This window comes from Anabrus simplex, chromosome 2 (assembly GCF_040414725.1).
Source record: "Anabrus simplex isolate iqAnaSimp1 chromosome 2, ASM4041472v1, whole genome shotgun sequence".
NCBI lineage: Eukaryota > Metazoa > Arthropoda > Insecta > Orthoptera > Tettigoniidae > Anabrus > Anabrus simplex.
The window spans coordinates 611,224,304-611,240,306 of NC_090266.1; the positions used below are offsets into that span (position 1 = coordinate 611,224,304).

Here is a 16,003-nt window from a genome sequence, read left to right on the forward strand (position 1 = left end):
TACTTTCTGTCTTGTGTAACTCATAAAATCACTGCCTTTCGATTGAGATGTCCTGACTCAAGAATCGATCGTTAGATTTTAAATAACTTTGATGGCTGGAGTAGTGGTATTTTGCTTCTCGGACTTGATGACGTAGTCAAGATATGGCGGTAGCCTCTAACATCTGCTTCGCTACTACGCACTTCCTCATTATTAATTATCTGTTATAGGCTACACTTAACATTGTCACATGCTCATTAACTTACGTATTTTAATCTAGTGTTCCACTCACAGCAAATCCTCTTTAACCAATGTCATATCTCACAGATTGACTAAATATTCCTGACCGCTAAATTTAAAATTATAGAAATGGTGAACTTTCATTTACTGAGGGGGTCTTCGATGTTCCTCTGTCTGGACGATTCCAATGCGAAATAAGGGGTTTCGGTTAGACGATTCGGCCCTTCCTTCTCTGTCTAACTTCAGTTTATTTGTCTACTATTCAGTGGAAAATCTCCACATTTGTCCGTTGTTCCCCCAAACTTTCTCGAACATCTGCACCGGATGTGCAAGCTACCTTTTCAGAGATAATAGTTTTATTATCAAAACAGAGCATGACATTTTGCGGCTTAAGTGGCTTAGTACGCTACTCAGGTCTTTGAAGATATTCCGCTGACTTGGAACTGGAATCTGCTGTACTGGCAAAAATTACATATGATATTGAAATTAATAATTTATTCCAATCAGAATCGATCAAATGGGTGAATTATTTAACACGTAGATCGTGGTACCAACAAACCATCATATATCGTAATAATCACTCGTCCAAATAGAATATAGCTGACAAACAACCCAGGGCTAGCAGTAAGTAAAATGCAAATTTATTAGTCTTATAAGAATTCTGTACAATCAGTTTATGGTAATAAGAACAATGCTGATTTTTCACATGCCACGTCATATTAAGTTACATTCAAGCTAGGCGAATATTTACGAGTAAACTAGGAGTTTGTAGGTTAGAGAGAAAAAACACTGTATTTAATATTATTCAGTCGAAGTGCTTGATACATATCGAACATACAGTGGAATACTCTTAATAGTCGTTAGAATATACTAAACTATAATATGTCAAAGAATGTTTTCAGAGGGAGCCATTCCTAACGAGAGTTCTTGAGATGATTAAAATCGTTTCACTCCTATCACTGATTCCTCCAAACAAGCACAACAAAGGTTAAAAAAGGAAACAAGCGAAATTAGTGAGATTTACAGTGGTTATGTTATCCACTCTTGATTCCTGTCTTTTTTCGGCGATACAAACAACAGTTGAAGTTGAACCCCTCGATAAATAATAATAATAATAATAATAATAATAATAATAATAATAATAATAATAATAATAATAATAATAATAGTAATAATAATAATAGTAATAATAATAATAATAATAATAATATATTAACTCACTTGTAATTTATAATAGTGCTATGTATTTTGTGTCCCTTTAACTAGGGTTGTTGTTGTTGTTACTGTTGTTGTTAGACTACAATAGGTGTCTATAGGAGCTCGAGTCCTGGAATTTTGCCTAAAAAGTGTTTTTAAACTTATCAGTAAATCTACTAACACAGTTCCTTTCCATTTAAGTATTCTTAAATATCAGTCGACTGTGTCGAGATTTGATCCCCCAATCCTGAACACAGGAGGCGAACATCTAACTGCACTACTCAATCGGTCTATTTACTTTGAAATAGCAGCTACACTGATATATTCTTAAAGTTCGCTGGGAATTTAGTTGTTCAGCATAAAACTATGATATTTGTTGTGAACGTTGAAACGATATTCGTTAAGTGAAAGAGTACGTGCAATATTATTGTTATTTCAATGTCTGTAATCTAACGTACGCTGTGCTCTACATTTCTTACCACGGACTGTTTCTCGTAATACTTACGCAGCCTGTACACCAGGAAAGTAAGATATTAATCACATGATCTGTGCAATGTCTGATATTTATCGTAAGATAGCTTTGCTGTAGACAAAAGCGATAGATACGATCTCTGCTACAAGACATTTTCCAATCAGTTTCAGTAATGAACTCGTGTGAAGATGACATTGTCACGCTGCATTTAAACAGGGTGCCTAGACGTCCTTTCCCCGGATATTATTGTAGCCTTCGGTCCGGCGTCAGGAAGGACATTTTAATAATTTCAAAATACCACGGATATGCGTTAATAGTCATTTCAGCTGTTATATTTTGGTTACTTGCTTTCCAAACGATCTTGTAGTTAGAAATTGCACCATAAAATGACAAATCAGTAAATTATATATAAATATATTCAAGGTTAACTAATTGTTTTAAAGAAGTTATGTTCATCAGGAAAATACAGTTAAGCAAGTAACGGCTGCGATCCCTAAATCGCTTATTAATTGCTTATAAATGAATGATTACTTTTCCAACTTAATATAACTTTCCCTGGGCATGTTTAATAAAATGTAATACTCATAGCACGAAATTAAATATTATATGAAATAAAATCAATACACGAATATTAATAACTTCTATTCTTGAATGTCCTACATTTTGGGGCACCATGACCTCATTTTTGTTTGACATCTGGTCAGCTCGTATTTAAAGATCTGAAATAAGAAAATAAAGTATTCGGTGCATCCGTATAATCTAATTAAAGTAAAAATAAAATTAAATTCAATGGTAATTTTCTTCCAGGCCAGACCTGTCATATCGGCCTCTCTGTGATCTTTATTATTGTAATTCTGTAAAATAATGTTTTTTTACAGTATTGTTTGTCTATCCCTAAGTCCCTTTTCTTGATACGGGGTCGGGATGACGTAAAATTAATTTATATTACATGGTTTTACGGCCGGGTTTCTGATGCAAATCTCAGCTAATGAAGATGAATGGCGAATAAAATTGGGTAAGGAGGGGGAATGAATTGGCTGTCGCCTGTGAATTGCAACTGCCCCGGCATTTGCCTGGAAGTGAGAATGGGAAGCCAAAGAAGACCATTCAAGGGACAAACGACGGTAAGTTTCGAACCCACGCGTCTCCCGATGCAGAGCATAGCTCCATAGCCGTTGCGCGTGAACGCGCGACCACTCTGCTCGGATTTCCGACAGTATTATTGAAGGAAATTAAGAATGTTGTATCTTCAGTCTTGATTGCACCACCGTTGTACATGTTGTTTGCTTAAAATATTGAACGAAACTGAGCGAAGAGATTGGCTTAATAGACGTATCTTTCGATGATAATGAAATGTCGTATGGCTTTTAGTGCCGGGATATCCCAGGATGGGTTCGGCTCGCCAGGTGCAGGTCTTTCTACTGACTCCCGTAGGCGACCTGCGCGTCGTGATGAGGATGAAATGATGATGGAGACAACACATTCACCCAGCCCCCGTGCCATTGGAATTAACCAATTAAGGTTAAAATCCCCGACCCGGCCGGGAATCGAACCCGGGACCCTCTGAACCGAAGGCCAGGACGCTGACCGTTCAGCCAACGAGTCGGACATCTTTCGATGGATGTCGTTATCGTACTCGTGTGCACCAGTTTGCTTTGCACGCTCACGAGCGATGTCAATCGTGTAAGATAATTATCACGTATCGCTTATGACGTGTGATATACGGTATATCTTATAGGCTACAAGTTTATCTTATCCCATACTTCGAGTGTATTCTGGCCTCGCATGAGGAAGCCTGAAACATAGAGGACAGAAAGAGGAACCAAGCAAGTGGCTGTGCGGTTTCGGTCACGTAGCTTTCAGCTTCCATTCGGGAGAGACTGGGTTCGAACCCCACTGTCGGCAGCCTTGAAAATGGTTTTCCGTGGTTTCCCATTTTCACACCAGGCAAACACTGGTGTTGTACCTTAATTAAGACCACGGTCGGTTCTTTTCCACTCCTAGCCTTTTCCCATTCCACCGCCGCTATAAGACCTATCTGTGTCGGTGCAACGTAAAGCAAACTGCAACAGAAAGAGGAACTGGGGAGGGCGGGGAATTACATTACTGTGTGTTAGCAAACCAATTTTGTCAGCGACACATGCTGAGGTTAACAGCCTAGCGACGAGAAGAGCTGTAGTGAACAACCGTTCTTGACTTGTGTTCCTCAAATTTCCTGTTGATTCTAGCGTCAGCACTGGTGACATTGATAAAGTCCAGTGATCGTAAGTGGGTCAAGATTGCAAGCACCTGGTGCCTGTAGTTCTTCTGCTCCTCGAGGGGGTTCCCATGAAGGGTAAGGCTGTACAGCTTTGAAAGAGACCTCAAAGGTTGTAATACATTGTCGAGATTTCTAAGCGAATTGCCGTGCAGGTAGAGGATCTTTAAACTCGAAAATCCCGATATTTCAGAAGACAGTGCAGTGAGTTTATTGAAGGACAGATCTATCCACGTCAGTAGGTCAGGCTGGTCCAACACCTGAAAGAGAAGACATTGAAAAGGATTAATACTCAATGCAAGAGAAGAGAATCACCAGTGATTTCTTAACATTTTCACTTAAAACTAGGGAAATCACGGTTTTTAAACGTAAATAGCCTACAAGGGGGACTGTTTACATTTTACTATGTACGCAAAACATCTCCTGTTTACCAGAGAAGATGTAAGTAAATTGCCTGCCATTTACCTAGGACGTTGAATATTCAAATCCCCCCACTGAAAGCATTTCACTCGGTATTACTGGTTCATCAGCCGAAATAACGACGATTCAGTATGCATACGAAGATATGCACGCGCATGACACAGCGTTTCTTCTACACTAGTGTCCAATAGTTAAGCATAAGTTACGAGTAAGCAGGGCAACAGGAAACAGACCGCAAATCGCACGGCATATGCACCTACCAACCTTACGTGTTCGCTCTGTATACGAAAGGACCCTGCTTCGACTAGCGGCGTGACCGCAAGCTGAACACAGCCACTGCCTGCGCCCCATATACCCTCAGTTGTGTTTGCCCTGTTAAAGTGTGCGGAGTGTAGCCTTGTGATGAACGTGACAACATAATGGCACAACGACGCCATTTGCAGGGTAGAATCCTCGGTCGCTTGAAAGCAGGCCAGACAAAGACCGAAGTCGCCGTTTCCTTGAATGTGCCACAAAGTGTCATTTCCAGGATTTGGAGACGATTTCGCGACACAGGAGGTGTTAGTCGTAGGCCAGTACCAGGTCGACCAAGGGTAACCACCCCACAGCAAGACCGATATCTGGCCTTAACCACCCGACGAAATCGGAGTGCACCTGCAAGACAATTGTCGGCGGAGCTTGCAGCCGTCTCAGGGGTTGCCGTTTTCCAGCAAACTGTGTACCGGAGGCTCAGAACAGCAGAGCTGTTTGTCCGACGTCCAGCGATGTGCATCCCGCTCACTCCAGCGCAGAGACGGGTCCGTTTACTGTGGAGCCGTCAACATTGAAACTGGACCATGAATGAATGGAGGCATGTGCTCTTCATAGATGAATCCCGCTTCAGTTTGCAGAACGATTGCCGTCGCACATTAATCTGGAGAGAACCGGATAGCCGATACAACCACAGGAACATCGTGGAACGGGACCAGTATGGTGGTGGTGGCGTCGTGGTGTGGAACGGCATCATGTTGAATGGCCGTACGGACCTGCACATCTTCATAGCTGGTCCGAGGAACACTGTTAACGCTCGGAGATACAGGGATGAGGTACTGAGACTACATGTTTGACTCTTCAGAGGTGCGGTTGGTCTAGACTTCCTCTTAATCTGGCTGGGGAAAACATTCATCGCATGGACTGGCCAACGAGGTCTTCGGATCTGAATCCTATGGAACATGCCTGGGATGAAATGGGAAGGCGAATTGCATCCCTCCAGCATCCACCAAGGACCCTCCAAGACCTTCGCATTGCCCTTTCTGAGGAATGGGGTCGACTGCCACAAGAGCTCTTGGACCATCTGATAGAGAGCATGTCACGTCGCTGCTAAGCATTTGTGGCCGTTAGGTGTCCATACACCCTATTAACAGCATAATTGTTTGTGGAAGACATCGCCAAGTTTTGTTAGTTGTTGTCAAAGCTGTACCTTAGCTATCAGAACCTTTCTGACACTGTTTTTTTGGACAAGTTGTGTTAGTTGAAAAAACATGGAATTTATGGTGAGTGAAATGGGTGAACAGTTATACATCTTCGATGGACGACCCTACAGTATGTGTCGGAAGGGTAATAAATGTGGTTTGCGCAAATATTTATTTTTACAAAATAAAATACTTGCAATTCAGCAGGAACATATTACTGTGTGGCTCATTGCCTGAATGGTCAGCGTGGTGTCCATCAGTTCAGAGCTTCCCTGGTTCGATTCCTGACCGGATCGGAGATTGCAACTTTGTCCAGTTAAGTCCTCAAGCTCGGGGGCTAGGTGTTTGTGTTTGCCATGATACACATACAACACATCACACCACAGAAATATCTAATAACTAGCAGTTACCCAACGCTTCGCCCGCGTGGATGTCATAATTTGATAAAAGTAATCGTTCCTAGATACAGAACATTACCTAAAAATCCTTAAAGTATAAAAACTCAGTTTCACTTACCCCAGAAACTCTTTGTAACCCACATTTGTCGTATTGCCTTTTGCGGTTAAGATGACTATGCGACATAGAACTGTACATGTGAGGAACAGTCTTCTCTCAAGTCGAAAAAATATACCTGTTTCTTTTTGCTAATGGAGATTCCAAATACCTATTTCCACGTCTGTACATCTTCAGTTTTTGAGATATAAGTATCCTCAAAAAATAATTAAACTCCTTTTCCACTTCTTTTCACCCCTGTTAAGTGCCTTTTCAGAAAACAAAAAATGCATGTTCCTGTATTCTGAAGGACTTTCCAAATACCAAGTTTCTTGTTTGTAACATGTTAAGTTATTGACATATAATGTAGATATACCGGTACTCATTTTAGAAGTTTACCAGCCTTTTCAATTCTTTTCAGTCCCTTAAGTGGATTTTCCGAAAACAAAAATATATACTGTGACATTTAGGTCTATTGTGATTAGCTGCGAATTTTATGTGACGGGACTATACGCCACGTTTTCCGCGCCAAGTATCGGCCGGTGAAGTCATAGGGTAACTTTTATTTCTCTTTTTACACTGACTGACAGAGCAAATGCAACACCAAGAAGGAGTGGTCAGAACTTTATGCCAATTGCAGGGTAGACTGACGTCACTGAGGTATGCTCATGATGTGAAATGCGCCGCTGTGCTGCGCACGTAGCGAACGATAAATGGGACACGGCGTTGGCGAATGGCCCACTTCGTACCGTGATTTCTCAGCCGACAGCCATTGTAGAACGTGTTGTCGTGTGCCACAGGACACGTGTATAGCTAAGAATGCTAGGCCGCCGTCAACGGAGGCATTTCCAGCAGACAGACGACTTTACGAGGGGTATGGTGATCGGGCTTAGAAGGGCAGGTTGGTCGCTTCGTCAAATCGCAGCCGATACCCATAGGGATGTGTCCACGGTACAGCGCCTGTGGCGAAGATGGTTGGCGCAGGGACATGTGGCACGTGCGAGGGGTCCAGGCGCAGCCCGAGTGACGTCAGCACGCGAGGATCGGCGCATCCGCCGCCAAGCGGTGGCAGCCCCGCACGCCACGTCAACCGCCATTCTTCAGCATGTGCAAGACACCCTGGCTGTTCCAATATCGACCAGAACAATTTCCCGTCGATTGGTTGAAGGAGGCCTGCACTCCCGGCCTCCGCTCAGAAGACTACCATTGACTCCACAGCATAGACGTGCACGCCTGGCATGGTGCCGGGCTAGAGCGACTTGGATGAGGGAATGGCGGAACGTCGTGTTCTCCGACGAGTCACGCTTCTGTTCTGTCAGTGATAGTCACCGCAGACGAGTGTGGCGTCGGCGTGGAGAAAGGTCAAATCCGGCAGTAACTGTGGAGCGCCCTACCGCTAGACAACGGCATCATGGTTTGGGGCGCTATTGCGTATGATTCCACGTCATCTCTAGTGCGTATTCAAGGCACGTTAAATGCCCACCGCTACGTGCAGCATGTGCTGCGGCCGGTGGCACTCCCGTACCTTCAGGGGCTGCCCAATGCTCTGTTTCAGCAGGATAATGCCCGCCCACACACTGCTCGCATCTCCCAACAGGCTCTACGAGGTGTACAGATGCTTCCGTGGCCAGCGTACTCTCCGGATCTCTCACCAATCGAACACGTGTGGGATCTCATCGGACGCCGTTTGCAAACTCTGCCCCAGCCTCGTACGGACGACCAACTGTGGCAAATGGTTGACAGAGAATGGAGAACCATCCCTCAGGACACCATCCGCACTCTTATTGACTCTGTACCTCGACGTGTTTCTGCGTGCATCGCCGCTCGCGGTGGTCCTACATCCTACTGAGTCGATGCCGTGCGCATTGTGTAACCTGCATATCGGTTTGAAATAAACATCAATTATTCGTCCGTGCCGTCTCTGTTTTTTCCCCAACTTTCATCCCTTTCGAACCACTCCTTCTTGGTGTTGCATTTGCCCTGTCAGTCAGTGTATATAACCTGTTGGACGGTGAAGACCAACATTGTCGCCACGAGAAGAGACAGACAAATTTGCTAATACTGCTAGACTCTCAATATACAAGAAACCTTACATTTACAACTTTCCATAATTTGAAATCTTCAGATTCAGCGCCACAACAGACATTCTTCGACGTGTGTGTAACAGACTTAATAATATATTTATGAAAATATAAAACAGTGATATTACGAAATAAAAATTCACAGTGGAATTAATTAATTAATTAATTAATTAATTAATTAATTAATTAATTAATTAATTAATAAGGAATAATGTGCCACGTTATTCAGAACACTGAGGAATTTGCGACTTCAATTGTACCACGAGTTACGTTGATGGACAGAGCTCGGAATGTATTCCGTGAATACAGCGAACCATTTGCTTACTTGCCTTCACTTGCTTTTTGGATTCGGCTGACATATCATCGCTCAGTACTCAGGTAGAGAGGTAGGCCTTAACATCTGTTTGCTCGTCGCCACGAGGGGAGCAGTCCTGCTTTTCGGTCATTTTAAGATGCTGATGGTGCTTGCTGTTTAAAGTGGCCTATCATCTAGGTCATCGGCCCCTAGTGACACGAAATGAGACGAAATGTAAGGACAATTAAAATCCATAATCCTCCGCTGACCAGAATTCAAAACGTGAGGGCGAAGAATGAATGGATGGATATGAATTTAAAATAATCAGTGGATCCGACCCGAAATTCCCTACATCCCCAGAAACAATAGTATTACTGACCAAGGGACTGCTTCTAAAGCACAATACTGAATCGATGATGCTTGAAGTATCAACGGGTCCAAAATCCAGGTCATCGGCACCTCATAATGGTACTTATCACTAGAAAAGTAGAACCATGGTATTTTTCATGTTGCGGTACTAATCAAAAGTAGCGTAGACTCGAGGTATTCCACACATTGTGGTACTACTCACAGGTAATGTAATGCGCATATGTAACACAGAACTATGGCGTTTGACACATTGTGTCGCTATTTACAGGCAACGCAAACCTATGGTGTTCTTCACATAAGCGGACTAACCACAGGCACTCACACTACCCCGTGGTGTTCCTCACATAGTGGGTACTAATCATAGGCAAGGCAGAACCATGGTGTCGCTCATATAGTGGTACGAATCACGGGTACTGTAAAATGCATCCTGAGCACACACTGTCGCTGCTAATCACAAACATATTGTGTATCTAACATAGTGGTACTACGCGCAAGTAAAAGCGACGCATGGTGTTCCCTGCGTGGTGGTACTAATTACAAGTGTTTGGTCCGCGGGGGGTATTTTATGTCCCTCACGTCCGCCGACAAGCCGGTTAAGGCCCCTTATCCGCTACCTGGGATGTACCACATGAGAGTATCACCTGTCTCCCTGCTATTCCAGCATCGTAGATTGTCAGTCATATTAAAGACAGTGTGGACCTCACATAGCAGACGCCAATAATGCTCATGAATAAAGTACGTATTATTCCGTGATAATTGTGAAGCTACGAGTTGAAAATCAATATTAATCTTTTTCGTACGAGTTTCAGTGAACATCATGAAGTACCAGTGCATAACCGGACGGACGTGATGAAGACCGGCGTTGGACGAATTACCTACCCCGAAGACATCACCCATCCCATCACGCAGTACTAAGGAGGACCGATGCCGACAGCGTCCTAATGCCAGGAATCCAGCCTAGAAGGAAACCAGAGTTATCAAGACGTCAAAGTTAAGTCGACAATTCATTCAGTGTGTATTATCTGTTCTATGTAGCTGTAATAAGTAGTTAACTTTCTTCTTGAAGTGATTATTTGTTGTACAGTAGTTTGGTTAGATTTAAGCGATTTTACCATGTCATTTCCTTTCATTATACGACGTTAAATCTGTACTTTTCTTCAACTTTACGATTGTGATGTGCGTGATTACTGAATGTCAAGATCACCGATTGTGCGGTTTGAACACGTCATGTCATCGGACGAGTATCTAATTTAAATATCAGCCATTTTTTAACGTTTAGTAAATATTACTTTTCCATTCGATTGCTACAATATTGAGGAACGTGTACAGGTGTAATATTTTTATTCTTCGGAGTTTATTTCTCCCATATTTTTCCAAAAGTGTTTGCTAATTTTCATAAGGGATTAAGCTCATTTGACGTGCGAATGACACGGTACTGATACAAATAGATTTCTTTTAAAACAGATTTCTGTAATTTAAGGCAAGACATTGTTTGATTATTACAGTTACAGTATGTGTGGTTCAAGTCATTTATATGATTTTTCCCGTTATAGTTTGGACGGATGTTGCAAATTGTATTGTGATATTTTCCTCTCACATTGTGCCATGTGGAGAGATGTTGTATAGGATTATGATATTTTTATGTGCTATTTCTGGACGAATCTTCGCGTCATTATGATCCTGAGCACACGCGAATTATTTCAAGCGACGTTGAGTATAACGATGAGTGGGTATTTAAAGATTATTCGTAATCATTTGACATATCTGCGATTGGTTGTTTTCCACGAGGGGAAACATAGACGGGAGCGAGGTAAACCACATGTCTTCTTATGAAATACAAATGGGCGTATGAGATTATTAGAGCCTTTTGTCACACTTGATGAGCACAATCACAATTATATCAGAGCGTAGCGGTATGATAATGATCAATTCCTTAACATTCGACATACTTCCGTAACAACTTGAGTTCGCTGTATGTGGCGACAACCTTATCAGTAACCATCACCCTGGCTATTTCAACCGGATTAATTACTGTTGTTTTTCAGGTCATCATTTATGGGATTATTTCATCTCCATTAAATTGGATGAAACACGTGTGGACACGTGATGTATATTTGTAAGATGGTATTTTATAGTATAATCTGGTGGCAGTTTATTGTATTTCTTTCCTTGGTAGATGATGGTAACGGGAGATATCTTACTTCTATTTTATTTCCACACTTTGAGTGATTTGTATTTTCTGTGTAATCTATTGATGTGTGTGTCACTATCGCTGTCCTAAGTTTCGGCGTTGTGTTAAGGTCATTGCACATGGTTAAAGATCTATTTTGGTTGCTTTTCTTACTTCATCACGTGAAGTTACGTGTATTTTGAAGTTACGCTGAACAGATAGTAATATAAAGGTCGAGTTAAATATGATGCACATAGAACCAAACATAATTAAGCTCTAAGTAATGTTCTGACCATTTTATGGCAGAATTTAAATTGTAAATTTTGTATTCGTTGTTTTTGACCAGTATTGTAGCACTAACAATTTAAAACCCCTTTCCAAAATTTTCCTGCATAATTTAATATGCGCACGAGCAGCACTCTATTACGAAAATTAAATGAACAATTATTCAAATTCGAAATGAATATTTAACGAAGAATTTGTCAGAATGATTACGAATTTATTAACATATTCCATCCCACTTTTTAATTTCTGGGTGTACATCAAGACCTAAACTTAAATTTAAAATTTAGCGTTCATATTTCATAACCATAGTTATCAGGATGGCTTTTATTTGTTGCCCAATAAATCATCTACCATTGGTTTAAATTTGGAGAGTCTTTATTTGCTGATATCTGCCGATTTCCTTTGATCCACACCATTTTTGGAACATGTCAAATCCCTTATTGAGCACCCCTGATGGTGTCTCGTGTTTCTCGAGTAGTTAATCGCGGTGTAAACGGGCAGATGTTGTTTCTATATTTCACTCCCCCCCCCCCCCTTAAGTGAAGTTTCCGAAAAAATACGCATTTCTTTATTTATAAAAGAGCAGCAAAATACCAATTATCACGATTGCAACATCGTTAGTTTTTGAGATATGTGTATCTTCATAAGAATAATTGAATTCCTCCTCCCCCCAAGTTAATTTTTCTCCAAAAATGTGTGTTTACTTTTTAAGGAGATTTCAAATACCAAATTTCACGTCTGTAACTTCATTAGTCTTTTAGCTTTCAGTATCCTCATACAAATCCCCCAATCCCCCGTCCCGAAGGGCCTTGTCCTATCAAGCGATGGTTGCTCAGCCGGAAGGCCTGCATAATACGAGGTGTCGTATGGTCAGTACGACGAATCCTCTCGGCCGTTATTCTTGGTTTTCTAGTCTCGGCCACCATCTCACAGTCAGATAGCTACTCAATTGTAATCACGTAGGCTGAGTGGACTTCGAACCAGCTCACAGATACAGGTAAAATTCCCTGAACTGGCCGCAAATCGAACCCGGGGCCTCCGGGTAAGAGGCAGGCACGCTACCGCTATACCGTGGGGCTGGCACATCCTCATACAAATAATTCAACTAATTGTTCAATTCCTTCAACCCCCTTAAGTAGATTTTCCGAAAACAGTTATTTATTTTTAAAGGAGATTCCAAATACCAATTTTCACGTCTGTAAACTTTGAAATGCTTCAGATACACATACAATCATTTAAACAAATCACCTCCCTTTTCACTCCCTTAGCAAAGGAATATCCAAAAATCCTCCCGTAGTGAGCACCTACATTCTAATATAAATGTATCCCCAAAATTTCATTTCTTTATGTCCAGTGGTATTGGCTCGACGATCAGTCGGTCGGTCGGTCGGTCGGTCGGTCGGTCGGTCGGTCGGTCGGTCGATCGGTCGGTCGGTCGGTCGGTCGGTCGGTCGGTCGGTCGGTCGGTCGGTCGGTCGGTCGGTCGGTCGGTCGGTCGGTCGGTCGGTCGGTCGGTCGGTCGGTCGGTCGGTCGGTCGGTCGGTCGGTCGGTCGGTCGGTCGGTCGGTCGGTCGGTCGGTCGGTCGGTCGGTCGGTCGGTCGGTCGGTCGGTCGGTCGGTCGGTCGGTCGGTCGGTCGGTCGGTCGGTCGGTCGGGACATGTTATTTTTATATACATAGGGTATAAACAACCACACGATATGGTACCACAGGAAAACACGAATTCTTTTAAATTCTGCGCGAGCGGAGTAAAGACTGTACGTGGAAACGCCAGTTAGCTGCGCGGTTCTTTTTCAATACTTCTTCCACAGTCCACAGCGGATTCTCATCTCCTAGGATGCTGTAAACGTTCAGAAGAATTTGTTTAGACTTCCTACTTAATTCCCCCATCCCACACACACAGACTTTTATTAGTTTTAAAGTATTTCACAGGTGACTCAAGCGTCACAGCATCAATCACGTGTTGATCACAGCTGGCAGCCATTATGAACACCGAGATGCTATAGCAGCCCGTATTGCCAACAGTTTTCTTGGATCCATCTTCAACGCCGTAAAAATTATGCGAACTAAACAGCAATGGAATGAACTCGAACAAAGCTTAAAAGTACAAAATGCAATAAGATATCAAGCTCATGTTAAACAATTATTTATTTTGCTACACATACAACCGAGAAAAGTAACTATTCACAGTCATATACGTATGGAATATAAGAGTTGTAAAAAACCTGAATAACATACAACTTGCGAAATGTTTTCCATACTTTTACAGGGCAACAATTTTTAATTGGTCAAGTCAGTTCACCAGGAGCTCCTGACTACAGAAACAAGCAACAAAAATAGAAAATATTTTCCGTTGCGGAAGCCTCTTCACTAACCAGAAGCCTGGCTAACATCAAAGGGATCGCTTAGCTCTTGAGTTGACTCTCAGGATAGAGTCTCATTACTTATTACTATTAATTTTAAACTATCGTCTTCAAGCCATAAATTTGAAGGCTGGCGCCCAAGGGATATTGTTTATGGAGAGGGAAATGTGCGAGTATTTATTTATGTTATAATTAACCAGACACGTCACATGGTCATTGTATTTAATATTTAGATTTGCATAGAATGAAGGTTGATGTATATTTAATTTACACACCGACTGAATTTATGGGAAATATGCCAACGTGAAAGTCAGAGAGGATCACAAATAGCATTCTTTAAACAAGCGTTCACAATCATAAGTAGGAATGCAATCCTAACCACGAGCAGAAGAGTAATATACGTCGCCCTGTGTGCCAAGACATAAGAGATCTCGATGAAATCATATTAGGTGGCGAGATAACAGGTAAGTAGACATAAAAGCAAAACCGTGTGAGGCCATGAAGGACCTTGAAATAAAACGTAACGGCTCTCATTCTTCGTAATCTCAGCAATAAGTGGGACAGGGTGGTTAGCTCCTTGTCCCCTTGGGCCGATGACCTCAATGTCTGGCCCATTAAAACAACAATACCATCATCCTACAAATGGTGAGGCATTTTAAAAAAGAAATTGAACTGATTTTATTTTGTCATTTACAAGTGTGCAACAGTTAATCAAAAATCTATCGTGTTGTTCATTTCGTGAAAAATAAAGTGTAATATAAAACTTCGTTTCATATTCCGCAATATCCTCTGAGATCTGTCATGCGTTCAGAGAGATTTCAGTGCACGGGAAGAAGGTAGTGTATGGCCACCTGGAAGACTGCAGCATGCAGACCTCGGATTGAGGTCAACAGGTTGTTGTTGAGTCTCAGAGCACGACACGCATATAATCCGGCCTGAGATCGGCGGTAGCGTTTCACGCTACGTCGTGGTCCTTGGGCAGACAGCTCTTGGACGGAGCGTAGGTCACGGAACGAGTAGTCCAGTGGTGGACTCGCCTCTGCCATTCCTGCAACATGCATACACACAAATAGTTGGAAACAAAAGTCTACATATACCTCAACATTTCATGTTAATATAAACACAACATTTTACTTATCTCCACTTATAAAACAAAATTATAGACTTGGCATTATTAACTACGTGTAGAACTAAAGGCAAAAGATCGTTCATTCCTTACACTTAATTAAGGTTATCCACAAGTCTACTGTCCTATCGGGTATTGGAACATCCCCCGATCCAAATCGACTATCAGTTGCTTTGGATAGGTTGCGAAATATTACAAGAAAGCATGGTGTCCATTACAAGTTAAGTAAGTAAGTAATAGTAAGTATGTAATATGTTTTATTTATCCTGGCAAAGTTAGGGATGTACTCCCTTTCTTACACTTAACCAGTCTTAACACAGAACACTTAATAATAACTACTGATGACAATAATATGATTAAATGGACAATAGTAACAGTAATAGCATTAACAAGCATTGGAATGTTACGAACAAAGGTGAACATACACTCGCAATTTTTCACCCTCATACCAGGTTTAGTACTTTGTGTTTTCACATTTTGCAACTATCACAACTTCCAAATGCCAGGACATCGATTCCACTAGGTTTCTGGTGACTTCTGGTGAAATTTTACTCCATTCTGTTCGTATGACAAGTTTCAGATCGTCCCTCCTCTTAATCCTCCTAGGGCGTTCTTCCAAAGGTGTTCAATTGGGTTAAAGTCGGAGGACCGGGAAGGTGAATGCAATTGCTTGAGAACATTGTAAAGCAGCCATTCTTTCACTATTAGAGAGGTATATTTAGGGTAGTTGTTTTGTTGAAAGACCTACTCATTTCTTGGTCCAAGTTTTTTTAGCAAACTATTTCATATAATCCTTTGATATTATCC

General features: G+C 41.9%; 1 protein-coding gene across 2 annotated transcripts in view; it reads right to left on the minus strand.

Annotated features, from left to right (window-relative positions):
• Positions 1-3,339: 3,339 nt before the first annotated feature.
• LOC136862954 (leucine-rich repeat-containing protein 51) overlaps positions 3,340-16,003 on the minus strand; it is a 102,862-nt gene continuing 90,198 nt past the window's right edge. For both annotated transcript variants that reach the window (XM_067139248.2, XM_067139249.2), the window contains exons 4-5: positions 14,922-15,118; positions 3,340-4,405 (exon numbers count right to left, since the gene is read on the minus strand). In XM_067139248.2, the coding sequence (XP_066995349.2) occupies positions 4,046-4,405; positions 14,922-15,116 (555 nt within the window). In that variant the 5' untranslated portion in view covers positions 15,117-15,118 and the 3' untranslated portion in view covers positions 3,340-4,045. The remainder of the gene's footprint in view (positions 4,406-14,921; positions 15,119-16,003) is intronic.